The sequence below is a fragment of the Pristis pectinata genome, chromosome 4 (genome assembly GCF_009764475.1).
Source record: "Pristis pectinata isolate sPriPec2 chromosome 4, sPriPec2.1.pri, whole genome shotgun sequence".
NCBI lineage: Eukaryota > Metazoa > Chordata > Chondrichthyes > Rhinopristiformes > Pristidae > Pristis > Pristis pectinata.
This window is the reverse complement of record NC_067408.1, coordinates 25692429-25708961: the sequence shown is the minus strand read 5'-3', so window position 1 is coordinate 25708961 and position 16533 is coordinate 25692429. Positions and strand designations below refer to the sequence as shown.

At 41.2% G+C, this 16533-nt stretch overlaps 1 protein-coding gene across 1 annotated transcript in view; it reads right to left on the bottom strand.

Annotated features, from left to right (window-relative positions):
• Positions 1–11153: 11153 nt before the first annotated feature.
• The window catches only part of LOC127569178 (cation channel sperm-associated protein 3-like), a 34469-nt gene continuing 29089 nt past the window's right edge, over positions 11154–16533 (bottom strand). The window contains 1 exon segment of the mRNA XM_052013568.1: positions 11154–11271. Within this exon segment, the coding sequence (XP_051869528.1) occupies positions 11154–11271 (118 nt within the window).

Sequence of the window (16533 nt, the reverse complement as noted above, 5' to 3'; positions counted from 1 at the left end):
ACTGTGCCCTGCTTCACAGTCATTAGTTGGTGGCTATAAACAACTCCCACCACTATTTTCTGCCCCTGTTGTTTCAAAGCTCCAGCCAAAGCGATTCTAAGTCTATACCACAATCTGATAAGATAAGATCCTTTCTAACCTGTTGCCACATTTCTGCAAAGACAATTAGATTCCCACTTGCTACTTTCTGGCATTAATTCTTCCACACTGTTATGGATGCAGCATGCACCGAGAAATTGTGCCTTTAAACTTGGCTGTTTAACATTTTGCTCTACCTGTCTTTGCTTTTGCTTTTTCCATGGCATTTTCTTTCTTTATCCCTGTAACCACCCTTAAACTTTGAGATACCAACAGTCTTCACACTCTGGTATCTTGATCATTGTCAAACTTAATCATTTCACCATTGGGGTCCATACATTCAACTGCCAAGGCCATGGGCTCTGAAATGCCCTCTCTAAATCTGTCTGCCTCACTTTTACCCTTTAGGATAGATTGACTCCTGAAAACTCAGCTAAGCTCATCTATTTTTCTTAATATCTTGATATTCAATTTTATTTGATGACATCTTTGTGGAGCTCCTTGGGATGTTATGCTATGTCTATGGTACATATAAATGAAAGTACATAAGGTTCAAAAATGCTCCACAAAGATGTTTACTGTAAATAAATAAAAACTTGTTGCTGATATCTTCAGAAAACATAGTGCTAGGTCACACATGTACATTGATGGGACCCAGCTTCACTTCATCTCTCAACACCTCCATTCTCAATTGCTTATACTGGATGAACAGAAATTTACTCCAACTAAATATTGAGAAGGCTAAAGTCACTATCCTTGACCCCTGCCACAAATGCTCTTCCTTGGCCACTGATTCTATCCTTCGTATTGAAGAAGATTGTTTCTCTATACTTGACATACATGAACTGGATTTGGGTTGTCAACACACATATTTGTTCCATCACTAAGGATACCCATTTCCATTTCCAAAGCATTGTCCTGCCTCAGCTCATTTGCTGCAGAAACCCCCACCTGTGAGCTGTAAACCTGTGAGGTCACCTGTAAACTTAAATCTTTAGCACTCCAAAACACTCCTGGAGAATTGTTTTCTGTACTGAAGCAGCATTGGCGCAGTCAATAATGAAACATTGATTCAGATAATCTATTAAGCGTGGTAATGCTTGACCAGGCTTCTGAGCTTGTACTACTAAATTTTAAAAATGATAATATACTCTTTAAAAATTAAAACGAAAGCTTTTCCTGACTTTCAGAACTAATACTATCCAAGTATTGATTTCATAAAGCAAAAGGAACGTATGTCAAAGTCAATACAGTAAATACTTTTGTTTACTATGCCTTGCACAGAACAGTTTCAGCATTACAGAAGTATAAAAGTGCATTATAACTATCACCAAATAATCATTGGCATCCATTTTAGAATGAAAAACAACTTGCGGTGACAATCTTCTGGATGGAATCTAAGACTTCCAAGCGGAGAAGTTCATCTGAAATAAACAATGTTGTGAAAATGAAAATCTCGTTAGTTTGGAGTAAAGGAATTTAGATCACACCTCTGTGTGCTTTAGTGTAGTAAATATCATTACATATTTATTTTTTTGATAAGGATTTAATATTTGCTCGTGCTGTTTTTGCTCTGTCAAACTTGCCCAGCAGTTCATTGCCCCAAAATTGTTATCAACAAGATTTTTTTACCACATTCCCAGGGTAGAAGTGTCAAATATTGGAGTGCATATCTTTCAGCTGAGAGAGGGAAAGTTTGAAGGGGATGTGCAAGGCGAGTTTTTTTACACAAAGAGTGGTAGGTGCCTGGAATAGACTGCCAGGGGAGGTGGTGGAAGCAGATACGACAGAAACATTTAAGAGGTATTTTTACAGACATGTGAGCAGGCAGGGAATGGAGGGATATGGACTACATGCAGGCAGGTAGGATTAGTTTAAATTGGCATCATGGTTGGCACAAACATGTTGGGCCGAAGGTCCTGTTCCTGTGCTGTTCTTTTTAACAGTTACATACAACAAGACTAAACGTAAAATTTAAAATTCCTCAAAAAAATCTTCTACAAGAGTTTTACAGTCTTAATATTTGCACAACTCCTTATCAATGATTTTTTTTTGTCATTCCCAATGTTACGGACTCAGTGAAAGTCCCTTTAAGATAGAGAGTGTGTGTGTTTGTGTGTGTGGGGCGTGCTTACGTCAATAGAAGATAAAGGACGTAATGACGTTGTTGAAGAAGTTAGAAGAAGAAGGAGAGGGAGAGAGAGAAGGGAGAGAGACACCAGCCTGCTTGTTTTCTCTATCAATGGATGAGAAACAATAACTGTGTTTGCTACTGAAATCCATGTATGGAAGTTGGAAGTAATCCGGTGGAGTTCACTTTGTTGCTGACCTGTAGAAGGAAACAGGTATTTGTGTGTGGACGACCACGATTCGGATGCTTTTCGGGGTGAGGAAGTCACTACTCACTAAACACTGAAGTGTCGCTGGGGTTCCATCGTGGAACATTTGGATTTCATATTTACTCTCTCTATGTTCTCTACATCTACGTCTTATCTTCAGACAACGGTGGTGTTTAAAGAAGCCCTTGCTCATGTTTCACCTTATGGCTTGCGGAACTGAACTTTAAGAACCATTCCGGAACTTGGAGTTTTGGACTTTGCCACACACACACACACGAAGAGTTTAGTTTTGGGGTTAACGTTCGAGGTTTAACATTTTTGAATTCTAACATACTAACATTTTTACTTTTATTTTACGTATTATCATAAGTAGTGATTAATAAAATAGTTTTTAACACTGAATCATGCTCAGTGTGTTTCTTTTGTTGCTGGTTCGTGACACCAACATTGTCCAAATTAAATTTATATTGTGCAGGATTCCACACTTAAAACATATTTCATTAATTTGGATATATTTATGTATTTGACCCAATTTGTATTAAGTTTTGTTATCTGCATTGAAACTAAAGTTAAGTCACAGATTTTAGTGCACATGCTGTGACTTACTGATATACTTGTCAATTTACTCTCCCTCAGGACTATACATAAAGCCCAGTTCTGTCTGGATCGCAGCTTAACGTGAGGGAATTGTTATTCAGATCCAGAACTTAATGCAGGATCTGAGGCATCCCCCCTTCCCTTTCTGACTTGACTCACTATGCAACTATTGAATCATTATTGAACAGGAACCTGGTGCCATCATTTGAAAGAGCATAGAAAGCAAGGAATGGGACAACTTGGCTGTTGATATCTATCTGAATTTTGCATTCTACCCTTTTTCTATCTTGCTGCTTTATTTACTTTCCCTTTCCATCTTTGGCCTTTTAACATGTTTAATACATTGAATTACAGGAAATCCATATGAAATTGGAGATTCCAGAATGAGTCGGGTTTAGTTTGCCATGGACCTGACAACCTCCTACAATTTGTTTTGCAAACCAGCGGGAAAATCAGATTTTCTTTCCACAGACATTCAGCAGCTAAGAAACCACCCAACAGCAGATACTGAAGAAAAAGATTGAATGACTGAATCAGCTGCACTTTCATGCCTGCCAAACCCTTTAAACAGGTGTTTCAGTGGGTTCTGTGTTTCTAAAGTGATTGAGTAGCAATGGGACCTTCGACACAATGTGTTCATTGCTCTGTAATTGATGTGATGGGAAATACTGATGTGATGTGTTTGCCCCTTATTTGGCAGAAATTCAATACAAGTGTGTATTTGTTCTTGCCAATTTTCTCCTCTCCCTGCCTGAAGGCTATTACCTAGATTCAAATGCAAGTCCTGACATCAATTGCTGGCAGCCCATTTAATCATTGGAGTGCCATTGCTCAGCCCAAGCTTGTTCTTGTTTAAAACGCAGACACATCCACTCTCAGTTGATAGTATTGGAAAGCAATCAGAAGTAGAAATGCTGCCAACATTCTCCTCCCTAACCCAGGGGTGCTGGAACAGGTTGTACTTCAAAAACCTCCCCAGCTAAGATCAACCAACTCATCACAAACTATCAATTCATCTTGGAACCTTCCTGATCTGCACAGCTCTGTTCCTCACCAGATTAATTTATTGAACAATAAGGAAGATTGTTTTAAATAAAAGCAAGACAAAGGATATCAATTTGAAAAGTGCGGAGGCAGATTGCAATAATGCTTGCGTGTTTGCAATTGAATCTTCATCAAATTCCATTTTTTTTATTTCAAAGAGGCTGCAAGAACGGAGAGATCTTAGGATGTTGATGGACAAACCTTTGATGATGGTAGAACAGGTTAATAAAGCAGTTAATAAGGCAATTAGGATCATCAGCTCTAAAAACTGATGTATAGGCCAGAAAGCAATGCCCAAACTGCTAATAACATCAGATAAAGTGTTTAATTATGGGTGCCACACTTAGGAAAAAAATGAATTTTTGGAGGCAACAGTGAGGCATTGCCATGATATGCATAGGCTGGAGAGGCTCAGGTTTTTCTCAGAGCAGAGACCTCGAGGAGATTTGATGGAGGTGTTCAACACGATGATGGTAGGTGATGATATGTGAAAAAGAAACAGTTCCTGAGTTTGCAATAAATAGAGAATACTGAGTTCAGGACAAGAACCAACAGAAACTGAGAAAGATTGGAAATGAAGTTACCAGCATATGAGAGCAGTGGTATGCTCAAAGACATTTTTAAAGACAAAAGATGTAAATTGCAGAGGAGGGAACAGAGGGCTTCTGAGATTGAAGTACATTATCTGGTCAAGTGATGTTGTAAAGTTCTGCAATGGGTAAGGAACACAATCACTGAGGAGCAGTTGGTGAAGCAGAAATGTTGACCAGCAAGAGAAAACATTCATAGGATGGGGTGAGTCCATGAATATGAATTATGTCTTGAATTATTTTTTTCACAGGAATGAGGTAGAAAAGAGTTGAAAGAAAGCTCTATCAAGAACATTTGGGGATGAACTTGAAGTTAAAGACAAACAGCTGTGTTCTGCAGCAAGGGTATCAGATGAGGATAAGCACATCACACCTGCAACACATGCAATAACAACTTCCTACCTCTCATATGCAAGTCTCCCTTTTATAGATGCTTCTCATCTACAATTAAAAAAAAGATCTACTGTCAAGGAGGACACAATCCAATATTCTAAACATGTATTTACATTTTATTTTTAATTGGTTTATAAGAAAGCTCAACGGGAAATAGGTTAGGGAATGGAACTACATGAAAAAGCTATCAGTGGGAGAGTATTTTAGTGGTAGTTGCCAAAATTCACTAGGATCCAGCAAAGCTGTAAAACGGTCCCAGATAAACCAGAGGTAAAACTTTATAATTATAATAAGATCGATATTCCTTGACAGTAGATCTTTTTTTAATTGTAGATGAGAAGCATCTATAAAAGGGAGACTTGCATATGAGAGGTAGGAAGTTGTTATTGCATGTGTTGCAGGTGTGATGTGCTTATCCTCATCTGATACCCTTGCTGCAGAACACAGCTGTTTGTCTTTAAGTTCAAGTTCATCCCCAAATGTTCTTGATAGAGCTTTCTTTCAACTCTTTTCTACCTCATTCCTGTGAAAAAAATAATTTGGCAAAGATAGACTGAAAGCTATAAGGTAAATGGTGTTAGGGCAAAGGGATTGTGCAAGGAGGAGACTGTAATCAAGTAAGTCCCACTAAGGGTAAAAGATGGGACTCCTAAATCTATACCCCCTTGGATGTCAAGAAACATACAGGGAAACTTGTGCCAGACACCAAGAGCTCAATTCTGCAGAAAACCTAGAGGATTACAGAAAACACAGGAGTGTAATCATACAGTTGGGAAGGTAAAGGGAATGCGTCAAAACTAATGGCAAGTAAAATCAAGAAAAAAACTCTAACGTGGACAAGAGGGTACAAAAAGAAAGCGTAAGACCAATTAGAAACAAAGATATTAACCCGAGTATGGAAAAGGGGTCATGAGAGGCAGTGAAAAGAGAGAACATTAGAAGAACATTAGAACACTAAGGCTCTGAATGAATGGGGCCTTTCTTCATAGAAAGACATAGTGATGGGACATTGTAGATATGGAGGAAGAATGCAAAATATTAATGATCTTTGAAAGCTGATAGGCCCAAATAAAATGTATCCCGGACTGCTGATACAATGGAGGAAATGACAGATATTCTGACTATCATTTTTCAGTCTTCTCTGACAGGAGGGTGAGATTTTGGAGGGTCACATTAAACAGATGCATTTTATACATATGCATGCAAACATGCGTGCCATAATGTACTTTATGATGATCAGAGGGACCTATATCCCTGCTGCTCACCACCATTACTATGTTCCCTGTCTCTAACTGCACGTCCTTAAGATCACTGCTACAGGCATGATTCTGGAGGATTGAAACTTTATAAACGTAACATGATTTTTTTAAAAGAAAGGGAGACTCAGTAATTACTGTCCAGTAAATCTAACATCACTAGAAAGCAAATTACTGGAAATAATTATGAAAATAAGTTTAAATCATAATTCAGAAAGACAGATTAATCAGCATGGAATTGTCAAAGGCAGGTTGTGTCTGACTAATTTGATTGAATACCTTTGAAGAGGTAACATGGAAGTTTGATGAAGGTAATATTCTTGTTGCCACAATTCCCCATTTATAGAAAACATAGATAAAAGAATAATCATGTGTTACTTTGCATGCCAAGATAGTCTACAGGGTAATACTTGTACCTGCACATCAAATGCACATAATGGCTTGCTCACAACACAGAAGTAAAATTCTAGTCTGCCATGTATTACAGTTAGACTGTTCATAGCATTCTTCAGGGGTCATAAAACAAAACATTTACTTTATGTATATAAACATCTACCTTTAATTTTTAACAAGCCAAGTCTTGCATTTATTTAGCATTTCTCACAACCACACCATGACGCAAAATGCTTTATGGCCAACAAAGTTTTTTTTTGGTGTACATGTTATTGTAATGTGCAACCTGCTGACTTCGGACAGCACTGGGTGGGCAGCTGAAGTTTTCATAACGCTTGGATGAATAGCCCAGGGGGTGCTATTGCTTGGCTCCAGGCATTGGGTGGCATGGATGCTGGGCCAGAGGGACGACAACCAGCAGTCTGGAACTTGTGAGCAGTGGTGCTTGGAGGGGTAGGGTTGTAGTGGGCACTGTGGGAGAGACTCACTTTGGGAGAGAGCAAGTATCCGGTGGCTGAAGTCTGGGGTATTGGGTGAAGAGGGATAGGTACAGTACGTAGATAAAACCAGGGGTCTTGGAAGGAGAGGAAGACTGGGAGACAGGGGAAAAGGGAGAACAGAAGAACCAGGAACAGGAGTAGGCCATTCAGCCCCTTGCGTATGATCTGCCATTCAAAAGATCTTTTACCTTAGCACCATTGTTCTGCTCTAATCTCATATCCCTTAATATCTAAAAATCTATCAATCTCTATATTGAATGTACTTGGCAACTGACCGTCTTGGGTAAAAACATTCCTTCTCATCTCTTTCTTCAATGGCTAGCCCCATATATTGATACTGTAAGTAGTTCTAGAGACATCAGTCAGAGGAACATCAACTCCTCCTGCCACTCCCACTCCGACCTCTCTGCCTGTGGCCTCCCGCATTGTTCCAATGATACCCAGTATAAGAACATAGAAGACAGAATGGTACAGCACAGGAACAGGCCCTTCGGCCCATGATGCCTGTGCCGAACATGATGCCAAGTTAAATTAATTGCTTCTGCCTGCACATGATCCATATCCCTCCATTCCCTGCATATTCATGTGCCTATCTAAAAGCCTCTTCAATGCCACTAACATATCTGCTTCCACCACCACCCCTGGCAGTGCATTCCAGGCACCTACCACTGTCTATGTGAAAGAATTGCCCCACACATCCCTTTAAACTTTCTCCCCTCACCTTAAATGCATTTCCTCTAGTATTTGACATTTCTACCCTGGGAAAAAGATTCTGACTGTCTACCCTATCTATGTTTCTCATAACCTTGTAAACTTCTATCAGGTCTCCCCTCAGCCTCTGATGCTCCAGAGAAAACAACTCAAGTTTGTCCAACGTCTCCTTATAGCTCATATCCTCTAATCCAGGCAGCATCCTGGTAACCTCTTTGCTGCCTTTCCAAAGCCTCCACATCTTTCCTGTAATGGGACAACCAGAATTGCACACGATACTCCAAGTGCGGCCTAACCAAAGTTTTATATGGCTGCAACGTTACTTCCTTACTCTTATACTCAATGCCCCGAGCAATGAAGGCAAGCATGCCATATGCCTTCATTATTACTCTATCTACTTGTGTGGCCACTTTCAGGATTATGAGGGAAACAAATTCTATATATGCACTACTTCTTTAGGTCAGAATGGATTGCAATCATGCCTACAGATTTCCTTGAGATGGAAGAGACTGGTAAGATGGTACAGAAGACAATTGTTGATCTTAAACACATAACTGAAATTTTAAAAACAGGGGATCAGCTAAGGGTGTTGCAAGCCTCCCAAACCATGACAAGGTGTCCTGTGTTCAGAGGTGAAGTTCAATGCATGTGCTGAATTGCATAAAACATTTGTGTATCACACTAATAGTCCTCTTCTCAATCAGACAACACTGCTATTTTAAAATGTGACTGTATTACTTCTGCTCAATCAGAAATCAAGCTTAATCACATCGGATCTGCAAGAAACCAGTGTATGAGTTTATTGTATAACTGCTTACCTTCTATATTTTGGTATCCAAGTAATAAAGCTGATTCTGACAACAGCCTTGAGTCAGAACCATGAGGAATTACTTGATTAAGTTTAAAGAGAATTCCTTACACATTGGCATCCCTGGGTGGTCCTGACGTAAAGGATTGAAAGTTACTGTGGTGGTATTACTAGATATGGTTCTTGCAGGAGGATACAATTTGCAACTACAGGCCATCCCTGGATTATGAACACCTAACTGACAGACACCCCTACATATGAAGGAACTCCTATGATATTATTAAATTCAAAAGTCTGACACGTACATATGTTTGTTCCTATGAACGGCAGAACTTTCTCACTCTACTTTTAGTAATTGTTCTTTCTTATCAGTCTTATGTGCTTTTGATGCCATTGAACACAATACAGTGCAGATATGGTCACCATTTTGAGTGATTTTCTGACTAAATTGGCTACATGAGTGCAGTCCATGTGCCACAAAAGCCTTCACTTTGGGGAACACTGCAATGGTAGCAAATCCCATGCCTGCAGCTGAAGGGGATGTCAGAGGAAGTGGTGAGTGAAGGGGGGGAGCTGAGAGGGAGAGCAGAGAGGGAGAGCAGATAGAGAGAGAAGCAAGGAGCAAGATCACAAGACTAGGGAGCAAAAGTAGGCCATTCAGCCCACCTGCTGGAGTGATGTACTTCGCTGCTGCTGCTGCAAAAATCTAATTTTTACAGCATTTCTGCCCGGTGCATGTAAACCTATAACAATAAATTTGAACTTAAACTTGACTGAGGGAGACAGTCAGGGTAGAGGACTGGAGGAGGGAAGAAATTAGGGTGGGAGTTGAGGGATAGGGTAAAGAAGAGGGTCTGTACATTAGTATAAATGTGTGTGCCTGCAAGAGCGAGAGTCAATGTACATGATTATGCTAAGTCTGTGCAGCAGAGCCTGGTCTCCTAGTGGTAGCTGGTTTGCAACAGCCACCCCACATTAAAAGAATGTTTGCACAGACATCCTCCACTTCTCAGAACTGATCCTCAGGGAGTGCCTAAGATATAAAGAGTTTTACTTTCACTAGTTTAGGTCACTCATTGCCTATTGTTCAGTGGGTGAATTAATCACATTTGGGAGTTTGCTAATCGGCTTTGACTAAGGTATGAATACACTTTTAATACCACCGCCCTTTCATTACTACCACTTCTGAGGCATCACACAAGTGAGCTACTGACTGGAAAAAGAACTTCATTATCAAGGTGTTCATTGATATTCACTTTGGAAAAATATTTTATAGCTAGAAGGGGTTTTGTGGCTAGTCATTGTGTAGGTGTGACCCAGAGACCAATTTTAATGTGTGGAGTACAGATAGATGTGGAGCAGGCAGTTGGGCTCAGGCTGGAGGGCCTGCAATAAAGTTTGTAACCTGCTAGCATTTGTGCTCCACCTTGTGCTTTATATGTATGACTCCTTGCCCAAGTCCTCACGGTGATTTGATTTTGTTGCGAACACCAAGGTTTTGGGTGCAGTCCTTAATGAGTTGTTAAGTTCCTTTAGTGTTAAGTTAGTATGACGGACCAGATAGACAGGTTCTTCCATAAAGGCGCAGTCTTTGTGTATCATAGAAATACCTCTGACTTCAGAGATCTGACTGTTATAGACTCTTTATAAAACCTGCCTAAATCTTTACTGCATTGTTGTGTTGTTGTTGTTGTTGTCCCAAGAGCACCCTGTGTTTTCCAGCTGTTGATGTACCACCCTGAAGACAAATGTTAAGGATTTGACTGGATCGTTTTTGACTCATCCTCACATTGAGTTCACCTCCTTGGCAGTTTCTTGGCCAAATTCACCTTTTGTATTAATTACAACTGAGCAAAGACTTTCTGCCTCATTGGCCAGAGAGGTTGACCTTGAAGCAGGCAATATATTTGACCCAAATTCATAATAATTGTAGAAATTATCAATAATTAGAATACATCCCTATTTGATGACAGCATAGGTAAAATTCACTGTAGTAGATAAAAATGTTGAGAATTGTGTAGTTTTAGCATTTGAAATGAACTCACCATATAGAATAGGAAGTTCTATTACTCATATCAGTATAGGTGAGAAAAGAAGTGATATTTGTTGGAATTAGGATGGTGGGCATCTTTCAGTGAACTTGAAAATGGTGGCACTCCGATGTGCCTGCTGCCTTTATACTATGTGAGAGGTTTCCCACTCATGGTCTGCATACCCATGGGAGCATACAGGGCATCTTTATTGGTAGGGGAACCAAAGTGGAAGAGCTTCATTTTGTAGAGGTTAGAAAGAGAGTAAATTACAGGGCTGGAGTGTTACCCAGATAAAGTTAACAAATATCCATTAAGAGACAATTACAGAAAATCTCATCAACTTGACATTTCTGGGCTTTTATCAGTCTACTTGACTTCAGATTGAATACTGCAACAATAAATGATTTGGTTTCAGTTCATTTCCAATGGAGGTATATTTGCTTCTGAGTCCTTCTTTTCAGTTTGTTGACGTTCAGCTTCCAACATGTTGCCCAGAACATATGATATTTCAAAGTAAAGTTGTTGTAATCTAGAGAGTGGAGAGCATAAAGAAAATATTGTAGATCTTTAAAGAAAACGTAATAGCTTAGAAATACAGTTGCATAGCATATCATTGAACTGTTGCCAAAGATTGATTGCACTGCAGCACACATAGAGCACAATGCAACTCTCTATTGCACAATTCCATTGCATAATACATCTATGCGCAAAGCATAGTACGCAGGGCGGACACTGCTTCTTGTGTAATGCTCACTTGTCCCTCACCACCTTCTCTGTGCAATTGATTCATGTATTTGCAATTAATATTCAGTGAAGTCTCTCCCAGACACTGGAATCACAGGGACCAGCTCTGCAAACACATAACTTAAAGGGATCATTAACTTGTGGGATTGTTAAGAAGTAATCTAAACCTCAGCCCTTTGAGCTTGCTCCACCATTCAACACAATCATGACTGACCCTCTATCTCAATACCATAGTTCTGCTCCTTCCTCAATCTATCTTCTAAGTATATTTAGCCATCTGCTTATAATCATCTTTGTCTCATGGGTTTGCTTCACTTTCACTAATACTTCTCTCTAGAACTGCAGCTTCTAAGATATTGAAGAATGCTCTGCTTCATTCACAAAAAGCAGCCTGTTGCATTGGCAATCCCATGAACCTAACCTTTCACTGCACTCCGACATTGCAATCAAGTCTGCAATATGGGTCATTTTCCAACTGGATGGCAGAACCTTCCTTCCCACTGTCATTCACCCAGAGTGGAATCTTTGCCATCTGGCATTGAATAGATTGTTGGATTATTGTGTCACTCTTCAGCACTGTCGGATACTGGTAACTGCAACTGTGATGACAGTAATCTAAGATTGCAGCTGTTTGAACTTTCACCACAACATCCAGTTATCGGACAGCTCCGGGATGTGCAGCAGTGGACCGTCAAACACTTCTTGACAGTTGTGTCTTTAGGTGTGCTATTGAAATTGTGAAGCTGAGGGGGGGGGGGGTGGAGGGGAGGATATCTCCAAGCTCTTCATAACCCTGTGCAAGGTTGGTGTTGGACTCCTCCATGCTCCTTTATATTGTAAATAGGCCTTATGACAGGCTTGCCAATGGACCAAGCATTTTATTTTTGCATACAGTTCACCCTTCTCCACCCTGCTCCATGCGAGCCCTAATTTGAATTCAATGCAGCTGAACTTATATGTAACTCCGACCTCTTTAGCCTCCTACACTGTTACAAAAAGACCCAACTCAAGCTCAAGGAACAACATCTCATCTTCCATCTGGACCTGTTGCCATCCAGACTTAACATCAAATTCTCTAACTTTGGGTAACATGCTCTTTCTTCCTGTTGTGTAAGAACCATTTCCACATGACATTCTGTTTTCTTTCCTCTCTTTGTATAGTCTGGCCTGCTGAATGTGTCTCAGTCTGCCAGAACCACATCAACTACGAATTGCTCAACCACTGTACCTTATCCCATCTGTCACATGTCTTCACTCTCAGAGAAATCCCCTGGATTTTACCCACATTTCACGGCTACTCAGACTAACTCGTTTCACTCTTTCTCAGAGAGGGACTGGGAGGCCTTGCAGGAAAAAAAGCAGATGGCTTTAAAACCTTCCTAATGGGGATGGAGGTGTATAAAGACTGGACATCCATAATGAAGATACAGTGGTGGCAACCAGGGAATTGGAAATTGTCAGAATGGTAAAGGACATATGAGGTGTCCCAGATGTAGGTGGGAAGGGAGTGGACAAAGGGAGACAGGATATGGTCAAGGTATGAGGAGATAAGTTCAGTGGGGCAAGAGCAGGCAGAAACAATGGGCCTACCAGGACAGTCCTGTTTTTTGGATCTTAAGTAAGAGATAAAAGTGGGAAGTGTGGGATTGGGGCACTACTAGGTTGGAGGCAGCGGAGGGGACATCTCCTGGTGTGAAGAGATCTGTGACAGTGCAGGAGGTGATGGCCTGGTGTTTGTTTGTAGGGTCATGTTCCAGGGATTGGTACAAGGAGGTCTCACTCCTTCCCCAAGTCTGATGAAGTGTCCCTCATCTGAATCATTAGCTGTTTCTATTTCGACAGATATAATCTGACCTGCTTAGTTTTTCCAGCATTTCCCATTTTCTGTTTTTTCTCCATTAATAACTCATTACACAGGCCTATCAGCTTAATGCGCTGATAACTGTCTCCAGTAAGCCATTTAAATCTACCTTATCGTACATTCCCTTAGTTCTACACAGCCTTGCCTCATCTCCCCTCCTACTGAAAACCTACTAGTGGTTAGCGTAACACTATTACAGCACCAGCAACCCGGGTTCAATTCTGGCCGCTGTCTGTAAGGAGTTTGTACGTTCTCCCCGTGTCTGGGTGGGTTTCCTCTGGGTGCTCCGGTTTCCTCCCACATTCCAAAGATGTATGGTTTAGGAAATTGTGGGCATGCTATGTTGGCGTCGGAAGCATGGCGGTACTTGCGGGCTGCCCCCAGCACAGTCTACGCAAAGATGCATTTCACTGTGTTTCAAGTTACATGTGACTAATAAAGATATCTTATCTTGCTTGTATTTCTCTCTCTTTCCCAGTTCTGATGAAGACCTGATGCATTGACTGTTTCTCTTTTCACAGATGCTGCCTGACTGGTTGAGTTTTTCCAGCATTTTTTGTTTTCGTTTCGAGTTTCCACATCTGCAGTTGTTTTTTTTTGGCTTTCATTAAATGTAACCCTGTCCTCTGACATGCTGGCACCTATATCATCCTTTCCCCTTATCCTGGCTGTAGGTCACTCACACCCATTACGTTACCATGTGCAAATCCCACTTCAATGCTAACCTCTAAATTACAGAGATTGCAAGTGCCTGAGCTGCTGGCTGTCTTTCTTCTTAGGAAGCCCTTTGAGATTGAGGTTGACTTGTTTCCACTCCAGTTTATGGATCCGAGGGTGACTGTTGAGGGCAACATGGGAACTGCTGACTCTTCCACAGATAGGTCGTTTGTGCGGAGGTGCATTCCTTCTGTCATTTACATTGGGTTTCTGATGCACGGAGTCAAAGCTCTCAGTACTATCCCATGTGAATTGAAGTATGCAATGTGGTATCTGCAAACACGAAATCAAGTGATGATCACAAGATCACAAGATCACAAGATAAGGGAGCAGAAGCAGGCCATTCGGCCCATCGAGTCTGCTCCAAGGAAAAGGGAAAAAGAAATGGGGTGGGAAAAAAAAAAGAAGAGAAAAAAAAACTATTCTAATCCCATTTGCCAGCCTTATCCCCATATCCCTTGATACCCTGACTATTTAGATATCTGTCTATCTCCTCCTTGAATACCCCCACTGATCTGGCCTCCACTGCTGTGCGTGGCAAGGAGTTCCACAATTTCAACCACCCTCTGGTAAAGAAACTTCTCCTCATCTCTGTCTTGAAACTGTACCCTCTAATTCTAAGATTGTGCCCTCTGGTCCTGGACACGCCCACCAAGGGAAACAGCCTAGCCACATCTACTCTATCCTTACCTGTCAACATTTTAAATGTCGCTACGAGGTCCCCTCTCATCCTTCTGTACTCCAGCGAGTACAGTCCAAGAGCCGACAAACGCTCATCATACTTAAGCCCTTTCATTCCTGGAATCATTCTCGTAAATCTCCTCTGAAACCCTCTCCAACGTCAGCACATCCTTCCTAAGATGTGGGGGCCCAAAACTGCGCACAGTATTCCAAATGAGGCCTCACTAGCGCCCCGTAGAGCCTCATCAACACTTCTTTACTTTTATACACTATACCTCTCGAGATGAATGCCAACATAGCATTCGCTTTCTTAACCACCGATCCAACCTGGTGGTTAACTTTTAAGGTATCTTGTATGAGTACCCCCAAGTCCCTTTGTACTACCGCACTATCAATCTTCTCTCCTTCTAGATAATAATCTACCCGCTTATTTCTACTTCCAAAGTGTACAACTGCACATTTCTCAACATTGAATCTCATCTGCCATTTCCTTGCCCATTCTCCTAAACTGTCTAGGTCCCTCTGCATTCTTTCTATTTCCTCTATGCTCCCCTAACTCCTCCACTTATCTTGGTGTCATCCGCAAACTTAGCCACACAACCATTTATTCCATCATCCAATCATTGATGTACAAGGTAAAAAGGAGAGGCCCCAACACCGACCCCTGCGGCACACCACTAGTACCGGTAACCAACCAGAACGAGATCCTTTTATTTCCACCCTTTGCTTCCTGCCAACCAGCCAATTCTCCACCCATTTTGCTACCCTGCCCATAATTCCATGACCTCTCATCTTATTAATCAGTCTCTTGTGAGGCACCTTATCGAAGGCCTTTTGAAAGTCTAAATACACAAAGTCTACCGCCTCTCCCTTATCCACCCTACCTGTGATTTCTTCAAAAAACTCCAATAGGTTGGTCAGACAGGACCTCCCCTTCACAAAACCATGTTGACTAGGTCCTATCTTGCCTTGCGCCTCTAGGTATTCGGTAACCTCCTCCTTGAGGATAGACGCCAATAATTTTCCCACCACTGACGTCAGACTAATAGGTCTGTAATTGCCTTTGTGCTGCCTCCCACCTTTCTTATACAACGGAACTACATTCGCTACCCTCCAGTCCTCCGGAAACCATGCCAGAATCTATCGATTCCTGAAAAATAATCGCCAATGCCTCCGCTATCTCCACAGCCACCTCCTTCAGAACCCGGGGATGCACCTCATCCGGTCCGGGAGACTTATCAGCCTTAAGCCCCTTTAGTTTTCCAAGCACCTTCTCCCTATTAATCTCAATTGAACTCAGCTCCAATTCGTGAGACTCCTGACTAACGGGCACATTGCTTATGTCCTCCACGGTGAAGACCGATGCAAAATATTCATTCAATTCCCTTGCCATCTCACTATCATCCATTATAATACCTCCTGCACCGTTATCAATTGGTCCTATGTCAACCCGTGTCTCTCTTTTATTCCTTATGTATTTAAAAAAACTCTTAGAATCCTTCCGAATGTTGTCCGCCAGCTTCCTTTCGTAACTCATCTTTGCTTTCCTAATGACCTTCTTAGTTTCTCTCTGCAGATTTTTAAAATCGTTCCAATCTTCTGTTTTCCCACTAATTTTTGCTACTTTGTACGCCGCCCCTTTTGCTTTTATTTTATCCTTCACCTCCCTCGTTATCCACATCTGTGCCTTTTTTCCATTCAAAACCTTCTTTTTTCTTGGAATATATCTGTCCTGCATTGTCCTTATTTCCTGTAGAAATTTCTTCCATTTTTCCTCTGCTGTCCCTC